At 38.5% G+C, this 21,236-nt stretch overlaps 1 protein-coding gene across 7 annotated transcripts in view; it reads right to left on the reverse strand.

The window, feature by feature from the left end:
- The window catches only part of ABHD18 (abhydrolase domain containing 18), an 84,142-nt gene that overhangs the window by 2,889 nt on the left and 60,017 nt on the right, over nt 1-21,236 (reverse strand). Inside the window, exon 13 of one of the 7 annotated variants that reach the window (XM_034661634.1) lies at nt 18,720-18,765. The exons of the other annotated variants lie outside the window; for them this stretch is intronic. Coding sequence (XP_034517525.1) covers nt 18,762-18,765 — 4 coding nt within the window. The 3' untranslated portion in view covers nt 18,720-18,761. Of the gene's footprint in view, nt 1-18,719; nt 18,766-21,236 lie in introns of those variants that run through there. 7 annotated transcript variants of the gene reach the window in all.

Here is a 21,236-nt window from a genome sequence, read left to right on the forward strand (position 1 = left end):
GTTCAAAAAATGAAGTTTTCTTGAATTACTGGTCTGCTCTTGATAAGAATGCAAACAAAGGTTTTTTTTTTTTTCTTTCACCTGTCCAGAAAACCAATTTCTATGTTTTGTCATTATCAGGTCTTCGCACTTGGTTAAAACTTCTCAATAGTAAAGGAGCTAAGTTTTGCTAACAACTATAGAACCCTACATGTTTGCCTTTCAAATCTCTTATTGTCACCTTGGTTAAATAAAAATAATTTTTGTAATGATCTGTAATCCTATTTAGGCATGTGCTTAAACTTTCTAAGGTTTCAAGAATTTTCACAAGACTTAAATTGTAAATGGAAGTCTCTTTGATTCATTAGGATTTTTTATTTGGTATATTAAGTTACTCCGGAAATAGTGTTAAACAAATGATAAGTCTTAGGTTACATTTCGGTAAATGCTATAACTATTCTAGAGATAATATGCAATTCCTAAAGTTTTAGTGTTTTAATATAAGGTCATCATTTGATATTTTAATTATTGAAGTGTTGTGTGTCACAGAAATAACCAGATTTCTTTGCTAGCCATGTTGTAACCTCAGATCTTTAACCTTGTCCATTTTTGAGTCTTGTCATTTATAGTTATTGTTCCATCTTCAAGGAGATTCATAAAAAGGACTTTTAGGACAAATACAGGTATTCGATATCCTTAAGATTAAAACTGAAATGGGTAAGAATTTTTAAAAACTAACTTAAGCTGCATTCAAATTAAACAAGAGTTAGTAACATGGGACTAAATGAACTAAAAAGATGATTATAGTTTTGTGACTCTTGTTTGAAACATTGCTGGTTCTCTAATGTTTGCTCTCCCAGATTACGGAAACTTTCTCTCAAGATTTCTATGACTTATAAAAATATGATAAAACATTCATTTGTAAACAAATTGATACATTTAACTTCTCTCTATCTGAACCTTCTGAAATTCAGAAGGTTTCAGTCAGTAAATATTCTTCCATGGCAATCGTAGTCATTTGCATAAGTTCAATGAGAATCTGTTCTTGTAGCAGGACAACATTGGAAACATTGGTTATTTTACCAAGGCTTTGACTGGAATGTCATATTTGAGAGGGGCATGCATAGACTCAGATATGACCAGAGAGCTTTGAGGAGTTAAGGCTGACTTTATGAAGCCTGGAGCTGTAAAGCCCCTTGGAAATGTTGGCCTGATACCTTGTTTACAGAGTTTCCAGCAGCCTCACCAGGTGAGTAAAGAATGTCACTTCCTGGCAGGTGCAGGAACCTCAGGATACATTGGGGCCCTCGTGTAGAGGAATCTGCCCACATCTACAGGTATTGCAGGCATGTCTGATGGCAAGTACTTGGCTTGGCTTCTGGCCTGGAGAGGCTACTAAAAGTTCAACCTGGAGATTCCTTACAAAAGTTCCAGTGAAGCAGATTCTAAAGGATCTATATGATCAATCACTATTCTTGCTGAGCTTATGTAAATGATTACGCCAGGTTTGTTAAAATTAGGATTTGTTTTGCAAACATTAGTCTTGATTTGGCTGTCTCTGAAAATGAGGATTATTTTAGAGAGAAATTGTGTTTCAGTAACCCACCTTTGTGGATGTTAAATCCTAGTTTTGATTGTCCTTAAATGTTGTTTGCTTAAGCTAGACAACTTGAGGTAAACTTCAGAGAAATAGCTTTTCTATTTCTACACAATAGCTCATGTATAGGCAATCTTCTTGCTTGTTATTCTATAGGGTTAATGGGACCCCATGGGCATATGCACTGAGCGTGGAGTCTGCTTAAGATTCTCTTTGTCTCGGGATGCCTGGGTAGCGCAGTCATTAGGCGTCTGCCTTCGGCTCAGGGCGTGATCCCGGCGTTCCGGGATGAGTCCCACATCAGGCTCCTCTGCTGGGATCCTGCTTCTTCCTCTCCCACTCCCCCTGCTTGTGTTCCCTCTCTCGCTGGCTGTCTATCTATCTCTGTCAAATAAATAAATAAATAATCTTTAAAAAAAAAAAAAAGATTCTCTTTGTCTCCCTCTCCCTTTGCCCCTCCCCCTGCTTGTGCCTGTGTGCACACATGCACATGCTCTCTCTTTCAAAGAAAAAAAAGTATGAGGAATATGATTATTCATGGTAATGACTCAAGAATTTGCCTGTGAATGCTCAGAGAATCATAATAATTTGCTTATGTTTTGAATAATTGCCCTGTGTATGTACTCAGTTCTCTCATCTATAAAATGGGGATAATAATGGTACCTACCTCATAAAGTTGAGAAAATTAGAAGAGTTAATATATGTAAAATACTTGATACACTACCTAGTCCATGATGTTAAAAACTATTGAAATGTTATATATTTTTATATATTGTTCTTGCTCCAGGTATGTGGTGATAGAAAGGGGACAGTGTTTTTAAAAATTTATAAATTAATTGACCAGTGATATACTATATACAACTGGCCCTTGAACAACATGGGTTTGAACTGCACAGATCCACTTATACATGGGTTTTTTTTTTAACAATAAATATACATATTGTCTGTAAATGTATTTTCTCTTCCTTGTAATTTTCTAAGTAACATTTTCTTTTCTCTAATTTACTTTATTATAAGAATACAGTATATATTGGGACACCTGGGTGGCTCAGTTGGTTAAGCATCTGCTTTTGGCTCAGGTCATGATCCTAGAGCCTGGGATCAAGTCCTGCATTGGGACTCCTTGCTTGGCAGGGAGCCTGCTTCTCCCTCTGTCTGCCGCAACCCCTGCTCCTGCTCTCACTCTCTCTCTCTGACAAATAAATAAATAAAATCTTTTTTTAAAAAAAGAATGCAGCATATAATACAAATAATAACAAATATGTGTTAATCAACTGTTTATGTTATTAAGTTTTGGGGGAGTCAAAGGTTATACATGGATTTTTGACTGAGCAGGGTCAGTATCCCTAACCTCCACATCATTCAAGGGTCAACCGTATTAATATGTTGCTAGTATTTTCTTGAAATGATAGTGCCGTGGCTCCTAAACTTGAACATTTCTCAAATTGTTGACGGGTGTATCTGTCCGTGATAGATAAAGTACACAAATATAAAGATACCTACTAATTCCCTTGCTCTCCATTGCTCTTGATTGTACGATGGCCAAACCTGGCTTCCCATCAAAACTTGCCTATAGGGACACCTGGGTGGCTCAGATGGCTGAGCGTCTGCCTTCAGCTCAGGTCATGATCCTGGGGTCCTGGGATCAAGTCCCGCATCAGGTTCCTTGCTCAGCGGGGAGCCTGCTTCTCCCTCTGCCTGCTGCTCCCCCTGCTTCTACGCACACAATGCTCTCTCTCTGACAAATTAAAAACAAAAAACAAAAAAAAACTTCCCTATGGATAAAGGATATGTAGATCAGTGAAGACCAGAATCTAAATCATTTAATAGTAAATTATTATCTGAAGAACACTAACTTGTATTTGATATTTAATCCATCAATTTCTGTAAGTTTATCATTGAAGAGAAAATGTATTCTTTTATTTTTTCGTTTAGTTTTCAAACATAAACAGAAGTAGAGAGAATATTGCAATTAACTCTCATTTACCTATCATCCAACTTTAACAATTAACCACATTTTGCCATTTTTGTTTCATTTATACACATCTCTTTATTAGTTTTCTATTGCTACCATAACAAATTCCTACAAATTTAGAGACTTCAAAACAACACAGATTTATTATTTTACAGTTCTGTGGGTTAGAAGTCCAACATGGGTCTCATTGGGCTAAAATCAAGGTATTATCAGGGCTGCATTCCTTTATGTAGCCTCTAAGAAGGGAATCCATTTTCTAGTTTGTTCTGATTTCTAGAGGCTGCCCACATACCTTGGCTGGAGGTCCCTTCCTGCATCTTCAAGGCCAGCAATGGTGGGTTAAATCCTTTTCACATCACATCCCTCTGACCTCCTCTATAGTCACATCTCCCTTTATCCTCCTCTCTTATGCCTCTCTCTTTCACTTTGAAGGACTCATACCATGAGATTGGAACCATCTGTATCCTGTAATCCAGGGTAATCTCCCCCATCTCAAGATCCTTAATATAATCACATCTACAAAATCCCTTTTGCCTTTTAAGGTAACACATTCACCAGTTCAAAAGATTAGAACATCTTTAGGGAACTGTTATTTTCTGCCTACTACAACCTCCACACACACACACACACACACACATTATTGTTTTTTCTTGGAATATTTTAAAGTAAATCCTAGACATCATAAAATTTTCCAATAAATACTTAAGCATGGATCTGTTTCTTTTCTACTTTGTTTTCAGTCTAGCTTCTGGCTCCATACTCAACCATATCATTAAGAGTACCAGTGACCTATGACCTACATATTAATAAACCCATTGGATAATTTCCAGTCTTCATCTTTCTTTTCCTCCAGCTTCATTTATCAAAATTGAGTACTCAATGATAGCTAATAGTTAAGAATACACACACACACACACATAAATACTAGACACTATTCTAAGTGCTTTGCATATGTTAACTCATTTAACATAGCAGCTATATAAAATAGAGATGATTATTTCCTCCATTTTCAAATGAGAAAACTGAGGCAGAGTGGATAAATGGCTTGTCCAGGATCATACAGTTAGAAAGTGCCAGAACAAGAATTTAAACCCAACCAATCTTGCTCTATAGTTCTCTGTAGTTCATATATATATATTTTAAAGATTTTATTTATTTATTTGACAGAGAGAGAGAGACAGCCAGCTAGAGAGGGAACACAAGCAGGGGGAGTGGGAAAGAAAGAGGCAGGCACCCAGGGGAGGAGCCTGATGTGGGGCTTGATCCCAGAACGCCGGGATCACGCCCTGAGCCGAAGGCAGACGCTTAACGACTGAGCCACACAGGTGCCCCTGTAGTTCATATTTTTAACCACTATATTATACTGCTTTTCCTTTTCCTTAAACTTGTTCAGCAATACTAAAAAGTAGCTTGTGGTATTTTGTTTTTTAATCCAATTAATCTTTGTATATAGCAAATCCAAATGGCACGATATTATTTATGGTATTTAATAGAAAAAAAGTTCTACCTTACTGAGTCCTAATCCCTAAGGTCAGCATCTTTTGACTTTTGACCTGCCACTATAAAACATAAGGATCTAACACACTTACATGAGCCCATCCTATGTTCCCTTTCTATTTTGGATGTTTGTGGGGTTTTTTCTATTGTTAACTTTCAATAACATGCTTGAATGTTTATCTTCCAATTTTTGTTTTCTTTGTATTAACGTCTTAACCTTCGTTATTGTGAAATAAAGCATACACAGAAAAGTGCCCTCCGAAAGTAAAAACCCACAAATATACAAGTTAATGGGCAAAGTGAACAGCCATGTAATGGCTACCCCAGTTAAGAATTAGAACCCCCAGGGGTGCCTGGGTGGCTCAGTCAGTTGGGCGTCTAACTCTTCTTTCTTTCTTTCTTTCTTTCTTTCTTTCTTTCTTTCTTTCTTTCTTTCTTTTCTTTCTTTTCTTTCTTTCTTTCTTTCCACAGAGATAGAGACAGCCCAGCGAGAGAGGGAACACAAGCAGGGGGAGTGGGAGAGGAAGAAGCAGGCTCCCAGCGGAGGAGCCTGAGGTGGGGCTCAATCCCATAACGCCGGGATCACGCCCTGAGCCGAAGGCAGACGCCTAACCACTGTGCCACCCAGGCGCCCCTGGGCGTCTAACTCTTGATTTCGGCTCAGGTTGTGATCTTGGGGTCTTGGGAACAAGCCCCATGTGCAGCTCTGTGCTCCCAGGGTAGTCTGCTTGAGATTCTTTCTGCCTCTGCCCCTCTCCCCACTTGTGTGCACAAGCAGGAGATTTCTCTCTCTCTCTCTCAAATAAATAAATCTTTAAAAAATAATAATAATTAGAACCCCCATGAGTCTTTTCCTATGCACAACACTTTTCCCCCTCCCATTAAGGAGGAAATCACTTTCTTACTTTTCTTGATGGTTTATCACCTAATAATGTGTCCCATAGATTTGCCTAGTTTTTTAAACTACATATAAATGAAATCATACTATAAGTACTATATCATTTTGGGGATGGAATTTCTGAATCATGGAATATGTATGTCTTAATCTGTTCTAGATATTGCCAAACCATTTTCCATACTTTTGTAGCAATTTACACTTCCACTGAGAGTATGCCATACCATGGATGATATTTCTTCCTTTCATTCACATTGTCAAAAGCGATCATTATATCTCTTATGTAACCATAATGTGCTTCTTTATGCTTTGTTCATAGATTGGTCCTAAAATTTAAGAATCCATAATCAGCTTTATTTTATGAGTGTATAGATATTCTTCACTGCAGAACAATTTAGTGTGCTAGGATTGTATCTCCTTCTCTCAGTGTCATGATCCCCTAGAAACAAAATCAAATGGATTCATATTTTATGTTCCATCAGTATAAGATAATAAATTCCCAGTACATTTGAGTGAGATTCATATATACATAGCTACTGATTTTTGTGGTACAGTTTCTGTTTTTCCATGAGTTCCTGATTGTTCCTATTCTCCCTGCCTCCATGATATCACATTCTCATTGTTTAACTCCTGCCTTTCTAGCCACTTCTCAGTCTACCTCTTTAATTCTTCTTTGCCTAAACATTAATCGTTGGTAGAGATACCCAAGACTATGTCTTAGGTTAGCAGATTTCCAAACTGTGCTCCCTAAACCTTTAGAATGTTGGACACTGTTTTAGGGAATCTTTAAGGTTGAGGTCAAAACTATTTTCATAATAATATTAAGATATTATTTGCCTTTTCCCTTGTTGATATCTGTACAGATGGCCCAAAAGCAATGGTGTATAAATCTGCTGGTGACTCAGCACAAATCAAGCCCGTGGCACCAAACCATACTAGCAGTCATTGTATTCTTCTGCTACACATTCGTAGTCAAAAAATAAAAAGTTGCAAGCTTCACCTAAGAATGTCTGGTGGAACAGTAAAAATTATTAATGTGATTAAAGCTTAATATGTGAGTCCTTTAATATTCCATGTGATGAAATAGGAAGTATACATAACTCATTTCTGCTGTATATTAAAGTATGATGGTTGTCTTGAGGAAAAGCACAGAGATTGAGTTGCAAGTGGACTAGCTCCTTTTTTCATGGAACCCATTTGTACTTGAAAGAACACCTGACAACAGACTAGGTTTTTTTATGCTTAGATAATTTGGTAGATATTTTCCCAGAAATGAATGAAGAGAACCTGTCATATCAATGGAAACAACTGATGATATTTGTTGCCAGTGATAAAATTCAAGCTATCAAGGGCAAATTAGAATTTGGAAAATGTGTGATTATAGCATGAGCTCAACAGCTCCCCAATGGTTAAAGACTTTTTTCTGATGAGATCAGTAGTGATTTTAATAATATAATCTTTTGATGTTGTGTAATGAAGTGTGTCAATATTTGGAAGTTCTGCATAACTAAGCCAATATTTTTTCAAATGACTAAGAACATTACCAGATCATACATTGGTAAGACAAAAGGTAGGAAAGACTATTGGCTTTCTTTTTCTGACTTAAATATTTTTACTATTATTACATAGGCCTTAAATATGAGCAACCATATTTATTACTATTTAACTGTTTGATTCCAAGACAATCATAAGCACTAGTGGAGATATATTACTTAGAAAACAATTCAGGGTTTCTTGGATATTCTGGATCAGGACTTGGCCAACTATGGCCCATGGGCCAAATCCTGACCACCACCTATTTTTATATAGGTGTAAGCTAAGAATGGTTTTTACATTTTTTAACGGTTAAAAGGAAGAATTTTTTGTGACACATAAAAGCTATATGAAGTTTGAATTTCAGTTCCATAAATAACTTTTATTGGAATATAGCATGCTCATTCGTTTACATATTGTCTGTGGCTGCTTTCCCACCACAAAGGCAGAGTTGAGTCGTTGTGAGAGCAAACATATGGGATGCTGTCATCACTTTGTACTATTGCTAAAAGGCAAATATCAAGAGAGGAATCTAATAGAATTCCATAAGTGCTTTCCAAATGATGATGAATATGTTTAATTAAAAGCATTTGCATATAAATGGATATCAGTTTCTGGCAGTACCTGTGTGAAAAGTCAAAGTTGAAATATATAAGATCTCATTACAGTTCAGCATTAACAGATGAGTATTTGGAACAGATGTTGATGACAGGTCTAGAGTGTTTTCTGACACTAGCCACCAATAATTCATTAGTTCTCTAATTGTCCTACACCAACTGGGTGTCCAACAATTCAGTTCAGTTCTGCACTAACTACCCAGAGTTAGTGTCCAACATCACAAGATAAAGGGCTCATTCCCACAAGTCTGCCCTCACTTCAACAGCCACAGGTAGGGTACGCAGGCCATCCACACTTTTGCCCATCCAACTACAAATCAGTCGCCACACCCTCTCCTTAGGTTTGAGAAGTTGCTAGAATGGTTCACAGAACTCAGGGAAATGCTTTATTTATGCTTACTAGTTTGTTATAAAGGATAGAAATACAACTCAGGAATAACCAGATAAAAAAAAATAACCAGATAAAAAAAAAAATGTACAGGATAAAGTATGGGGAAGGAGGTACTCAGAACTTCCATGCCGGCTCTGGGCATGTCTCCCTCCCGGCACCTCAGTGTATTTGTGGAAGCTCACTGAATCCCACCATTTAGGAGTTTTCCTGGAGGTTTCATCACTTAGGCATAATTGATTAGGCCATCGGTCATTGGTGATTAACTCAACTTCCAGCCCCTCTCCCCTATTGTACTGACTATACAATAACAGCCAAAGAAGCAGTGTACACATTGCCAAGGTAACCTGAAAGACCACTTTTCTCCAAAACAGGGGAGTCCTTGATTACCCTTCAGACCTCAACTTGCTCACCAATTTCAGAGCGAGAATGGGAGACATGGGGTGACACAGGTTCTTCTTGGAGTGTTTGAGCGTAGAGGTGAGAAGAGGACTCAAATAGGGAGCAAAAGGCCAGGCTTCACAGGAACAGAAACTGCACAAAAGCTTGCCCCCTCTTCTTCAAGGATTTCTCAGGGCAAGAAGCAAAGATATGACCAGGCCACCAGTCTGGCCCTAGGTCATCCGTAAAAGGGAAAATGTTCATCCAGGCTGGGGCCACACAGCTATGTGGAGCCTTGCTTATCCCTGCAGGCTTTGCCACTGAATTGACTCTCTTTGAGGAACTGAAAACATGAGCTTTCTAGCCAGAAAATTAGAAAACATCATTATAGGCACAAACCAACAGCACTTCTGCAGCCAGAACCTCAAACTTCAGAGGAAATGTCTCAATCGCAGCCTTCTGAGTCTGTCCCGGAGAGGGATTTCTTTCCTACCAATTCTCCTTTGACTAGATTAATGACAAAATTGAGTTGCATGGGAATATAAGTTACAGGGAGCGAGAGCTTCAGTGCCCTGCTTACCAAGAGGATTTGGAGACAGACTCTCCCACTGTCTTCTATTAAGCTAGATATTAAAATGATTTACAAAACTAAAATCATGCACTATTCACTAAAAAAAATTTTTTTTGTATTGAAAACAAAGTCATTTTTCAGTAAGAAGTGTAATTTATGTTAACATTTTGTGGGAAGCAAGGTAGAATGAGATACTGGAATAGAGTGGGCCCAAACCCAATAATTGGTATCCTTACAAGAAGGAAATTTGGACGCAGATACAGAAATGAGAATTCTATAGGAAGGAAGCAGTGGTTGGAAGCAGAGATGCTTTCACAAGCCAGGGGACGACAAGGATTGCCTTCCAGCACCAGAAGCTAGGAGAGGGGCGTGGAATAGAGCCTTCACTAGAGACTTCAGAAGGAACGTGGCCTTGTAGACACCTTAATTTTGGACTTCTAGCCTCCAGCTGGGAGACCTTTTCTGTTGTTTAAAGCCACCTGTTTGTGGTGCTTTTTTTTTTTTTTTAACTGTAGCCCTAGGAATCCAATACAACATGTAATGGGTTTATTATTAAGTTAAATGTATAAAAATATTGATTAATTTTAATTTGTAAGGTGGTAATATTGATAAATATAATACTCATAAACAAAAACTCTTTAGGGTCTTCAAGTTTTAAAAGTACAAAGAATTCTGAGACCAAAAATCTGAGAAATACTGTCCAATGTCCTTTTCCTTCCCTAGACTCCTCAAAATCTTAACCATGCCTGTATTTCAGTTACCATATAAACACCAGTGATTGCAGGTTTTTATCTTCTGCTCAGACCTCTGAACAGAAGCTCTGAGCTTCCAATTCATATATCCTACTGTCTATTTTTAGACATCTGAACATCTGCATATGCGAAACTAGTCTCTAGATCCAACCTTTCACACTGGTCTTCCAGGCTTCTCTCTCTGAAAGGCACCACTCACTCATCCTCCATTCCAGTCCATCACCAGAATGTCTCCAGAATCCATCCACATCTCTCCATGCCCACTATCATTATATCTGTAGCTCTCATTGTCTCTCACCTGGACCACTTTGATAACCTTTTAGTTGATTCCCTTGCATGGACTGTGGGCTCCCTACAAATTAGTTCTTCTTACTGCAGCCAGAGAGAATGAGTTATTTAAAACTCATTAAATCATATTCAGTCTCCCTCAACTCCACATCTCTCCACCTCATCCCTACCCACACCACCTGAAAAAAAACCTTTAATGGCTTTCTGTAGCTCTTTGCATAGACACCAAAATTCTTAGGCTGCATGGTCTAGTTAGAACATTTATTAAAGTATTTTTGGGAGCAAATTCCACTAGAAAAATCTAATCCCTTGATCAATTTTTCTATAATGCAGCTAAGCCAGTTTCATTTTCATACTAATTTTTAATGAAAATAATTTGGTTGAATCAATTCTTGTCCCTTTTAATTTTATATTGTGAATTTTCTTTGAAGACCTTTATTTTGGGATGCCAGGGTGGCTCAGTTGGTTAAGTGTCTGCCTTCTCAGGTCATGATTGTGGGGTCCTGGGATTGAGCCCCGCGTCGGGCTCTCCGCTAGGTGGGGAGCCTGCTTCTCCCTCTCCCTCTGCCTGCAGCTCTGCCTGCTTGTGCTCTCTTTCTCTGTCAGATAAGTAAATAAGATCTTTAAACAAACAAACAAACAAACAAAAACAAAAAAAGAAGACCTTTATTTTGACTGACTTTACTAGGTCAAATTTGCAGTTCTACTAAATTTTGTCAAATTTTTATAAATTCATAAATTTTTAATATCACTTCATTTTATGTTGATTAGTTATTTCATAAATATTTTTATTTCATAAAATCTGATATTTACTGGGTTGATTTACACGGAAACTATTTTCAAGAAAATGTGAATCTTCATCCATATATATATTTTACCTGTGCAATTATAGCCATCCTCAGTTTTGTTTTCTATTGTTTATTTCTACAAGTAATTTATTTAGTGAAGATTAGTATTTGTTCTTTAACTAATGAGCTGTCCGTTTCACGTAGATCAGGATTGCTCTATTATCAAAGTCCTTTACTAGTCTCGAAATTCTTTGGGAGTACAAAGAACATTCTCAGGGTCATAACATTTTGCTTTGTAAATATGTATCTTTTCACTAAGGTTTTTCTTAGTATTATATACTGCTCTGAAACTAATTCTGCAACTTGCTTTTTCTTATCTTAAAATATTAGATTGGTTTGTCCTGGTTTTAGGGAAGCTTTTTAAAAACTAATACATCACTTTATTTCTCTATTTTATTCACTTTCCAATATGTCTGAGTTTTACGTGCGTTAGAAGACAGGTGGCTGAAAACAGGACAGATGGGCTGTATTATGGAAAATGGCTTTGCCACCTTTTATAGGAGGAATGTTTACCAGAATTCCAGACTGTATGCTGAAATAATAAATACTTGAAGATGTGTTACATCTGCAACATTCAAAGTATATTTTCCATTTGGCAAAAGATTTGGCACTGAAGAAATATTTAGGTATTTTGGGCTAGTCATCCCACTCCTAGAAATTTATCATAAGCCATTAATCTCAAAGAAAACAAAAATGACAGCATTTGGGGTTTTTATGTTCACTTGAAATAACATGCTGTGATAAAAATTTTTTAGCAATAAGGTTGTCAATTGATTCGTTTAATTTGTTTCTTCTGTTCTCACTCCCCTGATACTCTATAGCCTTCCCATTTTTTTTCTATGCATATTTACATATCCATTTTTCCATACTGTGTATGATTTCAATTAATAACTCTTTGATATCTTTATTTATCAGTGTGAAGTTCAAACTGCTGATAAAAAGTTGAACATTTCTAGTCTCTACTAAGTGGTTTTGAATATCTAAGTTCTGACCAGCTTTTTGGGAGGGTAGCTCATAGATACCCACATCCAGATGGAAATACCAAAACATTCTTTTTTTTTTTTTTTAGTACCAAAACATTCTAAGTAAGAATAATTTGTTCTCTTGGCACCATTGCTCTTCTTCATTCCTGTGGACATAATATCACTTCTCTGCTCAGGAATGAGTATGCAGATCACGTTATGGCTCTTCTGCAGCAGTTGGATCATTTAGCAAATGGCAAGGGGTGGGGTGCCTGGCTAACTCAGTCTGCAGAGCCAGAGAAAAGAGAACATAGGCAGTAACCTCTCTGCCATCGACTGTAGCGACATTTTTCTAGATATGTCTTTGGAGGCAAGGGAACCAAAAGCAAAAATACACTTTTAGGACTTCTTCAAAATAAAAAGCTTCTGCACAGCAAAGGAAGCAATCAACAAAACTAAAAGGCAATACACAGAATGGGAGAGGATATTTGCAAATTACATATCTGATAAAGGGTTAGTATCCAGAATCTATAAAGAACTTATCAAACTCAACATCCAAAGAATGAATAATCCAATTTAAAAATGGGGCGAAGACATGAATGGACATACAAATGGCCAACAGACACATGAAAAGATGCTTAAAATCCTTGATCATCAGGGAAATACAAATCAAAACCATGATGAGATATCACCTCACACCTGTCAGATTGGCTAATATTGACAAGACAAGAAAAAACAGGTGCTGGCAAGGATGCAGAGAAAGGGGAACCCTCCTACACTGTTGGTGGGAATGCAAACTGGAAAATCCACTCTGGAAAACAGTATGGAGTTTCCTCAAAAAGTTAAAAATAGAACTACCCTACAACCCAGGAATTGCACTACTAGGTATTTACCCAAAGAATACAAAAATACTAATGCAAAGGGATACATGTATCCCAATGCTTATAGAAGCATTATCTACAATAGCCAAGATATGGAAGCAGCCCAAGTGTCCATTGATTGATTAATGGATAAAGAAGAAAAGAAGATGTTGGGTGCGTGTGTGTGTGCGTGTGTGCATATACATATATACATGTATATGTGTATATATACAATGGAATATTATTCAGCTATAAAGAAGATAAAATCTTGCCATTTGCAACAAGATGGATGGAGCTAGAAAGTATTATGCTAAGCAAAATACATCAGAGAAAGACAAATACCAAATGATTTCACTCATATGTGGAATTTAAGGAACGAAACAAATGAGTAAAGGGATTAAAAAAAGAGAGAGGGAGGCAAACCAAGAAACAGACCCTTAGCTATAAAGAACAAACCAATGGTTACCAGAGGGGAGGTGGGTGAGAGGGTGGATAAAATAGGTGATGGGGTTTAAGGAGTTCACTGGTTGTCATGAGCACTGGGTGTTGTATGGACGTGTTGAATCACTATATGTACACCTGAAACTAATATTACACTGTATGTTAACTGGAATTTAAATAAAATGTGAGCCTAGATGGCGCAGTCATTTAAGCATCTGACTCTTGATCTCAGCTCAGGTCTTGATCTCAGGGTCACAAGTTCAAGCCCGACATTGGGTTCCATGCTGGGCATGGAGCCTACTTAAAAATAAAAATAAATAAATAAATACATACATACATACATACATAAAATAGAAACTGGGGGGAAAAAAAAGAAAAAAAGGAAACCAAGGTCTGTGCACTAAATGTGATACTTGTTACTGGGGTGTCATTGACTCCAGCCCCTCTCAGCTGACAAAGAAAGAAAATATATATATATGTATAAATATATGTATATTTATGCACAGAAAAAATGTGGGTTTCTAGAAATTTTCCATTATCTCCCGTTTTTTTGGTTATTTGCTGATATAATCTTACCTTTCACCTGAAATTTATTTATTTATTTATTTATTTATTTATTTATTTATTTATTTATTTGACAGAGAGAGAGACAGCCAGAGAGAGAGGGAACACAAGCAGGGGGAGTGGGAGAGGAAGAAGCAGGCTCCCAGCAGAGGAGCCTGATGTGGGGCTCTATCCCAGGACTCTGGGATCACGCCCTGAGCCTAAGGCAGACACTTAACAACTGAGCCACCCAGGCGCCCCTCACCTGAAACTTTTATGTTTAACCTTTCTATAAGATCCTAGGAAATCTTGAAGGAAACTTTTCTTAGCCCTTATTGGATGAGAGGGTAAAAACCCATTTTTTAAAAATTTCCTTTTGTTTTGAACAATTTTGAAAAAGGGTTTTAAGATTTTTAGTTTGTCATTTGTCAGTTAAAATCATAAGTAAGAAATATAGGAAGATCAGATAGAAGTCTTTAGTCAATTGAGAAAAAAAAAGGGTGAAATCATACTATTTTAGAGTATCTCTCTGTGTATGATTAGATGTTATTTTAAGAGTTTTGTCCAAGGACAGTAGTATTTAATTGAAAAACCTCAGTAAAAGTATGGGTATTTACTATGAAATACAGGATATTACTATACTTTAACTGGACACTTGGAAAAATATATATTTCATAGAAGGCTACATATTATGTTGACATCGATGTCTTAAGAAGATAGACTACCTAGAGCATTTAATGCCTAATTTGAAAAATATAATTCCAAGACTGAAAATTGAATAATAAAATAATAAAAACACTCTAATTTTCTTGTTTAACAATGTTCAAACAACACAAGGTTATCAGTTAGAAAAATTAAAGATAGTCGATTATGAAATCTTTTGGTTTTACAGTAAGTTTTGAAATGTTTCTTTCTTATTCAAGGAATTTGTTCTGTTATCCTTTTCCTGAATCAATAGTTTCTTCTCTCCTGGATCATTCTCATCAATATATAGACAAACTTTAATGTTTACCATCAAACAAATTTAATTTGAAACCATTTCCCCATCTAGTCATGCTGGCCTTTCTTGCATAGTTTCCCAAAGAGAAGCTTATAGTTCGTTGCTATCTTCACCTCCTGGCCCCTCCCCAGTCACTCTTTTTTTCTCTCTAGAAATTTCTCGATATTACATTTATTACTCTTTTCTAAAATTGTGGTAAGTTTACCATTTTAGCCATTTTTTAAATGTACAGTTCAGTGGCATGATGTGCATTCACATTGTGAAACCATCACCTCCATCTGTTTCCAGAAATTTTTCATCTTCCGAAACAAACTCTGTACCCATCAATCAATAACTTCCTATTCCCCCACTCTTCTCAGCCCCTGGCAATCAACATTCTACTTGTCTCTGAATTTACTTTTCTAGAGACCTCATATTAGTAGAATAATACAGGACTTTTTGCATTTGGCTTATTTCACTTAGCTTAGTTTTTTTCCAAGGTTCATCCATGTTGTAGCATGTGTCAGAATTTCATCCCCCCCCCACCGCTTTTTAAAGATTTTATTTCTTTATTTAAGAGAGAGATGGAGTGGGAGGGAGAGGGAGAGAGAATCTGAAGCAGACTCCACACTGAGCTCAGAGCCTGATGCCAGGCTTGATCCCACAACTGTGAGTACATGACCTGAGCCAAAACCAAAAGTCTGATGCTTAACTGACTGAGTTACCCAAGCGCCCCAGAATTTCATTCCTTTTTAAGGCTGAATCATATTGCATTAAATATAGGTATCACCTTTTGTTTATTCATTCATCTATTAATGAACATTTGGGTTGTTTCCACTTTTTGGCTATTGTGAATAATGCTACTATGAACACTGATGTATAAGTATCTGTTTGAGTTTCTGCTTTCATTGATTTTGGGTAGAAACTTAGAATTGGTGAATCATATGATAATTCAATATTTAATCTTTTGAGGAACTGCTATACTGTTTTCCATGTTGGCTGTACCATTTTACATTCATACCATAAACACATAAGAGTTCCAGTTTCTCCACATCCTACCACAGTTGTCATTTTCCATTTTTTATTAATAGCCATCCTAAAGGATGTGAAATGGTATCTCTATTGTGGTTTTGATTTGCATTTCCCTGGTGATCTTTTCATGTGTTTATTGGCCATTTGCATCTCTCCTTTGGAGAAGTGTCTCTTCCAGTCCTTTGCTCATTTTTAAATTGGGTTATTTTTCTGTTGAGTTGTAGAAGTTCTTTAAATATTCTGGATATTAATCTTTTATCAGATATATGATTTGTAAATATTTTCTCCCATTCTGGTTGCCTTTCACTCTTGCTAGTGTTCTTTGATCCCCAAAAGTTTTTAAATTTGATGAAGTCCAATTTTTCTGTTGTTGCCTGTGTTTTTGATGTCATGTACAAGAAATCATTGCCAAATCCAGGGTCCTGAAGATTTTCCCGTGTATTTTCTCCTAAGACTTTTATAGTTTTAGCTCTTACAGTTAGGGTTTTTTTTATCCATTTTGAGTTAATTTTTTGTATATTTTGTCAAGTAAGGGTCCAACTTCAGTCTTTTACATCTGGATATCTAGTTTTCCCAGTACCATCTGTTGAAAAGACTGTTTCTTTGTTCATTGAATAGTCCTGACACTCGTCAAAATTCATTTGACCATATATTTAAGGGTTTATTTCTGGTCTGTCTATTGTATTCCCTTCTCCTATATGTCTGGTTTTATTCTAGTATACCACAATGTTTTGATTATTACTGTAGTTTTGGAGTAGTTTTATTTTTTAATTTTGGTTTTATTGTCTGTGATGAGAGTGTTGTTTGTAATATTTCTACCTTTTGAAGCATACTGGTTTTCTTTGTGCCCTAATATTTGACTTTTAGAAATGTTCCGTGTGCCCTTGAGAAAACTTATATTCTATTATTGGAGCATAATGCTTGACATATAGCTGAAAGATCTTAGTGTGTCACTTAAGATTTTTTATATCTGTGATGTCAATACCATAAACACTAGTTACATGAGGCTATTTAAAATTTAAATTTTAGGGGCGCCTGGGTGGCACAGCGGTTAAGCGTCTGCCTTCGGCTCAGGGCGTGATCCTGGTGTTATGGGATCGAGCCACATCAGGCTCCTCTGCTATGAGCCTGCTTCTTCCTCTCCCACTACCCCTGCTTGTGTTCCCTCTCTCGCTGGCTGTCTCTATCTCTGTCGAATAAATTAAAAAAAAAAAATCTTTAAAAAAAATTTAAAAAAATGAAATAAAATTTAAATTTTAGGCTATTAAATTTAAATTTAATTAAATAAAATAAAAAATTCAGTTCCTCATTATGATAGTCTCATTTCACGTTTATAGCCACAGGTGGCTAGTAATTACTCTATTGGATAGAGCAGATGTTGTACGTTTCCATCATTATAGAAAGTTCTGTTGGACAGTACTGGCATATACTCTTATTTAATTTTTGTTCACATAACTATCTTGTACTGAAAATGGTTTGTTAAAGTCTCCTATTATTAGTGTGTTTCCAACTACTTGTATTTCCTATAGTTTCTGTCCTATGTAGTTGGTTGCTTTATTTATTTATTTATTTATTTTTTGGGTGCATATATATCTTCACTATTTCTTAAAAAAAAAAGTTATCTAGAGAACAGTGACAAAGATTTAACACCTGTTTAATCACAGTTATGGATACATGGATTCTTGTTATAGTATTTTTTTTAAGATTTTATTTATTTATTTATTTGAGAGAGAGAGGAGGGGGAGGGAGGAGGGAAGGTGGTAAGAGAGAAGCAGACTCCCCACCAAGCAGGGAGCCCGACATAGGGCTTGAGCTGAAGGCAGAGACTTAACCGACTAAGCCACCCAGCCACCCTTTGTTATAGTATTTTCTATATGTTTGAATTACTTCATAATTAAAAGAAGACATAAAAACATATCATAATAAGATTTCATATCCTGATATAAGAAGCTAAGAAGTTAAAAAGAAGATCTTAAGAAAGAAAAAAGCAAGTCATTTACCAAAAAAATGAAACTAAAATGACATTAGAGTTTGTTCTTATCTGTAACTTTGCTAAAAGAAAGTAGAGTGATATCCAAAGTTCTAAAGGATATGTCTTTACTGTGGAAGTCAGTACTCTACCAAAATATCAATTAAAAATGAGAAGAGATGGGGTGCCTGGATGGCTCAATCAGTTAATTGTCTGCCTTTGGCTCACGTCATGGTCCTGGATTTCCGGAATCAAGCCCCACATCGGGTTCCCTGCTTAGTGGGGAGTCTGTTTCTCCTTCTGCCCCTCACTGCACTCTTGTGCTCTCTTTCTCAAATAAATAAATAAAATCTTTTTAAAAAGTAAATAAAAGTAAGAAGAAATAGAAAATCCAGAAATGGACCCACAACTATGTGGTCAACTAATCTTCAACAAAGAAAGAATATCCAATGGGAAAAAAGAGTACCTTCAACAAATAGTGAAGCAGCAACATGCAGAAGAATGAAACAGGACTACTTTCTTACACCATACACAAAAATAAATTCAAAATGAATGAAAGACCTAAACATGAGACAGGAATCCATCAAAATCCTAGACGAGAACGCAGGCAGCAACCTCTTTGACCTCAGCTGTAGCAACTTCTTACTAGACATGTCACCTGAGGCAAGGGAAAGAAAAGCAAAAATGAACTATTGGGATTTCATCAAGATAAAAAGCTTCTGCATAGCAAAGGAAATAATTGATAAAACTAAAAGGCAGCCATGGGATGGGAGAAGATATTTGCAAATGACATATCTGATAAAGGGTTAGTATCCAAAATCTATAAAGAACTTATCAAACTCAAAACCCAAAAACCAAATAATCCAGTTAAGAAATGGTCAGAAGACATGAATAGACATTTTTCCAAAGAAGACATCCAGATGGCTACAGACACTTGAAAAGATGCTCAGGGGCACCTGGGTGGCACAGCGGTTAAGCGTCTGCCTTCGGCTCAGGGTGTGATCCCGGCGTTATGGGATCGAGCCCCATATCAGGCTCCTCCGCTATGAGCCTGCTTCTTCCTCTCCCACTCCCCCCTGCTTGTGTTCCCTCTCTCGCTGGCTGTCTCTATCTCTGTCAAATAAATAAATAAACTCTTTAAAAAAAGAAAAAAAAGAAAAGAAAAGATGCTCAACATCACTCAGCATCAGGGAAATACAAATCAAAGCCATGATGAGATACCACCTTACACCTGTCAGAATGGCTAAAATAAATGATCCAAACAACCAGTGTTGGAGGTTGCAGAGAAAGGGGAACCTCTTGCACTGTTGATGGGAATGCAAGCTAGTGCAGCCACTCTGAAAAATAGTATGGAAGTTCCTCAAAATGTTACAAATAGAACTACCCTATGATTCCCAATTGCACTACTAGGTATTTATCCAAAAGATACAAAGATACTGATTTGAAGAAGTACGGGCGCCCCAATGTTTATAGTGACATTATCAACAATAGCCAAACTACGGAAAAAGCTCAAATGTCCATCAACTGATGAATGGATAAAGAAGATGTGGCTCTGCATTCGCCCCTCGGCTACGAAGAACAGTCGGTAGAACTACAGCATCGGTTCGCAGCGATCGTACAGTCGCAGGTCTCTAAGCTTTGCCCTGCTCCCAGGGGAGGACGGGGTGAGGCCCAGAGAACAAGCGTTTCCTAGTTGGAGCGTGGGTGCCGAGTGCGCACGCACACCCTCGGGACCGTGCGCAAGGGCGCCTGGGAAACCCGCAGTGGCTGGAGACGGGCCTCGCAGTTGAGGGGCCAGCGGGTGGGACAGACGGACGTCCCTTCCCTGTACCCAGCCGCCCAGGGTAGGGCCTGGGCTAGGGTGTTTTCATACGCGTTACCTTTATCTGGTGAGCTAGGCAGTGCGTTAGCTAACCCGGAAGTAAATTCCAGTTTTAGATTTCAATCGGGTTACATTTTTACTGGAGTATGTTCTGGGGGAGAAGAGACCTGATTCCTCCGTTCTAGAACGACAGCCCTGAGGTGGCAGGCGCTGGTCAGGGCCAGTGTCCGCGGCTCCTGGCGCAGAAGAGGATCTCCGTGACTCCTCTTCGAATGACTGGATGGAGTCACTAGAAAGGGGCATGCTGTGTCTGGACGCAGAGTCACTGAGTCCAGCAGGAGAAACGTGTACTTATTTGTTCATTCTTCAGTATATCCTGAGAGATCATGATGTGTGAGACATGTATTGGAATCTGAAGGATACAGAGGCAAGATGTGGAAGGAGCCCAGGTGTCCATCGGCAGATGAATGGATAAACAACGTGTAGCATGTGTGTACAAGCGAACATTATTCAGCCTTGAGAAGAAGTCCTGACACATGTTACAACCTGGATGAACCTTAAGGGCATTATGCTCAGTGAGGGACAGACCGCGGACCCGCACGCTTGAGACAGCAGACTGAGAACGGGAGCTCCGGGAGCGCACGCGGGACGGCTGGCGGTTGGCGGGCCACCTGCACGGGGGAGCAGGCGGACTCGCGGACGGCACCCGTGAGACAGCAGACTTAGAACGCGAGCTCCAGGAGCGCGCGCGCAGGGCGGCTGGCGGGCCACCTGCACCGGGGAGCGGGCGGACCGCGGACCCGCACTCTGGAAACGGCAGACTGAGTCCGTGAGCCGGGAGCGTGCACCACCAAGCATCTCACGGAGCTCCGGAGCTCCGGTGTGCTCACTGGATCGAGGCTGAGACCGGGAGCTCCGGGAGCGTCCGCGGGGCGGCTGGCGGCCGGAGGGCCACCTGCACGGGGGAGCAGGCGGACTCGCGGTCAGCACCCGTGAGACACCAGACTGAGACGGGGAGCTCCGGGAGCCCGCGCGGGGCGGCTGGCGGCGGGCGGGGTTGGAAACACAAAGGACAGAGACGTGCCGGCCCTGGAAGTGAGGGCTGGGACGCCGGGTGTGGGGCGCACAGCCCGGGATGCTGCAGGGTTGAGCAGCACCAACAGAAACAGAGTTAAAGTGGCCAGAACATCAGTGGAGAACGATCCGCGATCCCTCTGTTCTGAGACAGAGGCTGAATTTCAGCCGCTGCTGCTCTCTCAGAAGAGGCATAGCAAACCGCCAGGGAAAGCCGCCAGAGAACAAAAGCC

The sequence above is a fragment of the Ailuropoda melanoleuca genome, chromosome 5, assembly GCF_002007445.2.
Source record: "Ailuropoda melanoleuca isolate Jingjing chromosome 5, ASM200744v2, whole genome shotgun sequence".
Classification (NCBI taxonomy): domain Eukaryota; kingdom Metazoa; phylum Chordata; class Mammalia; order Carnivora; family Ursidae; genus Ailuropoda; species Ailuropoda melanoleuca.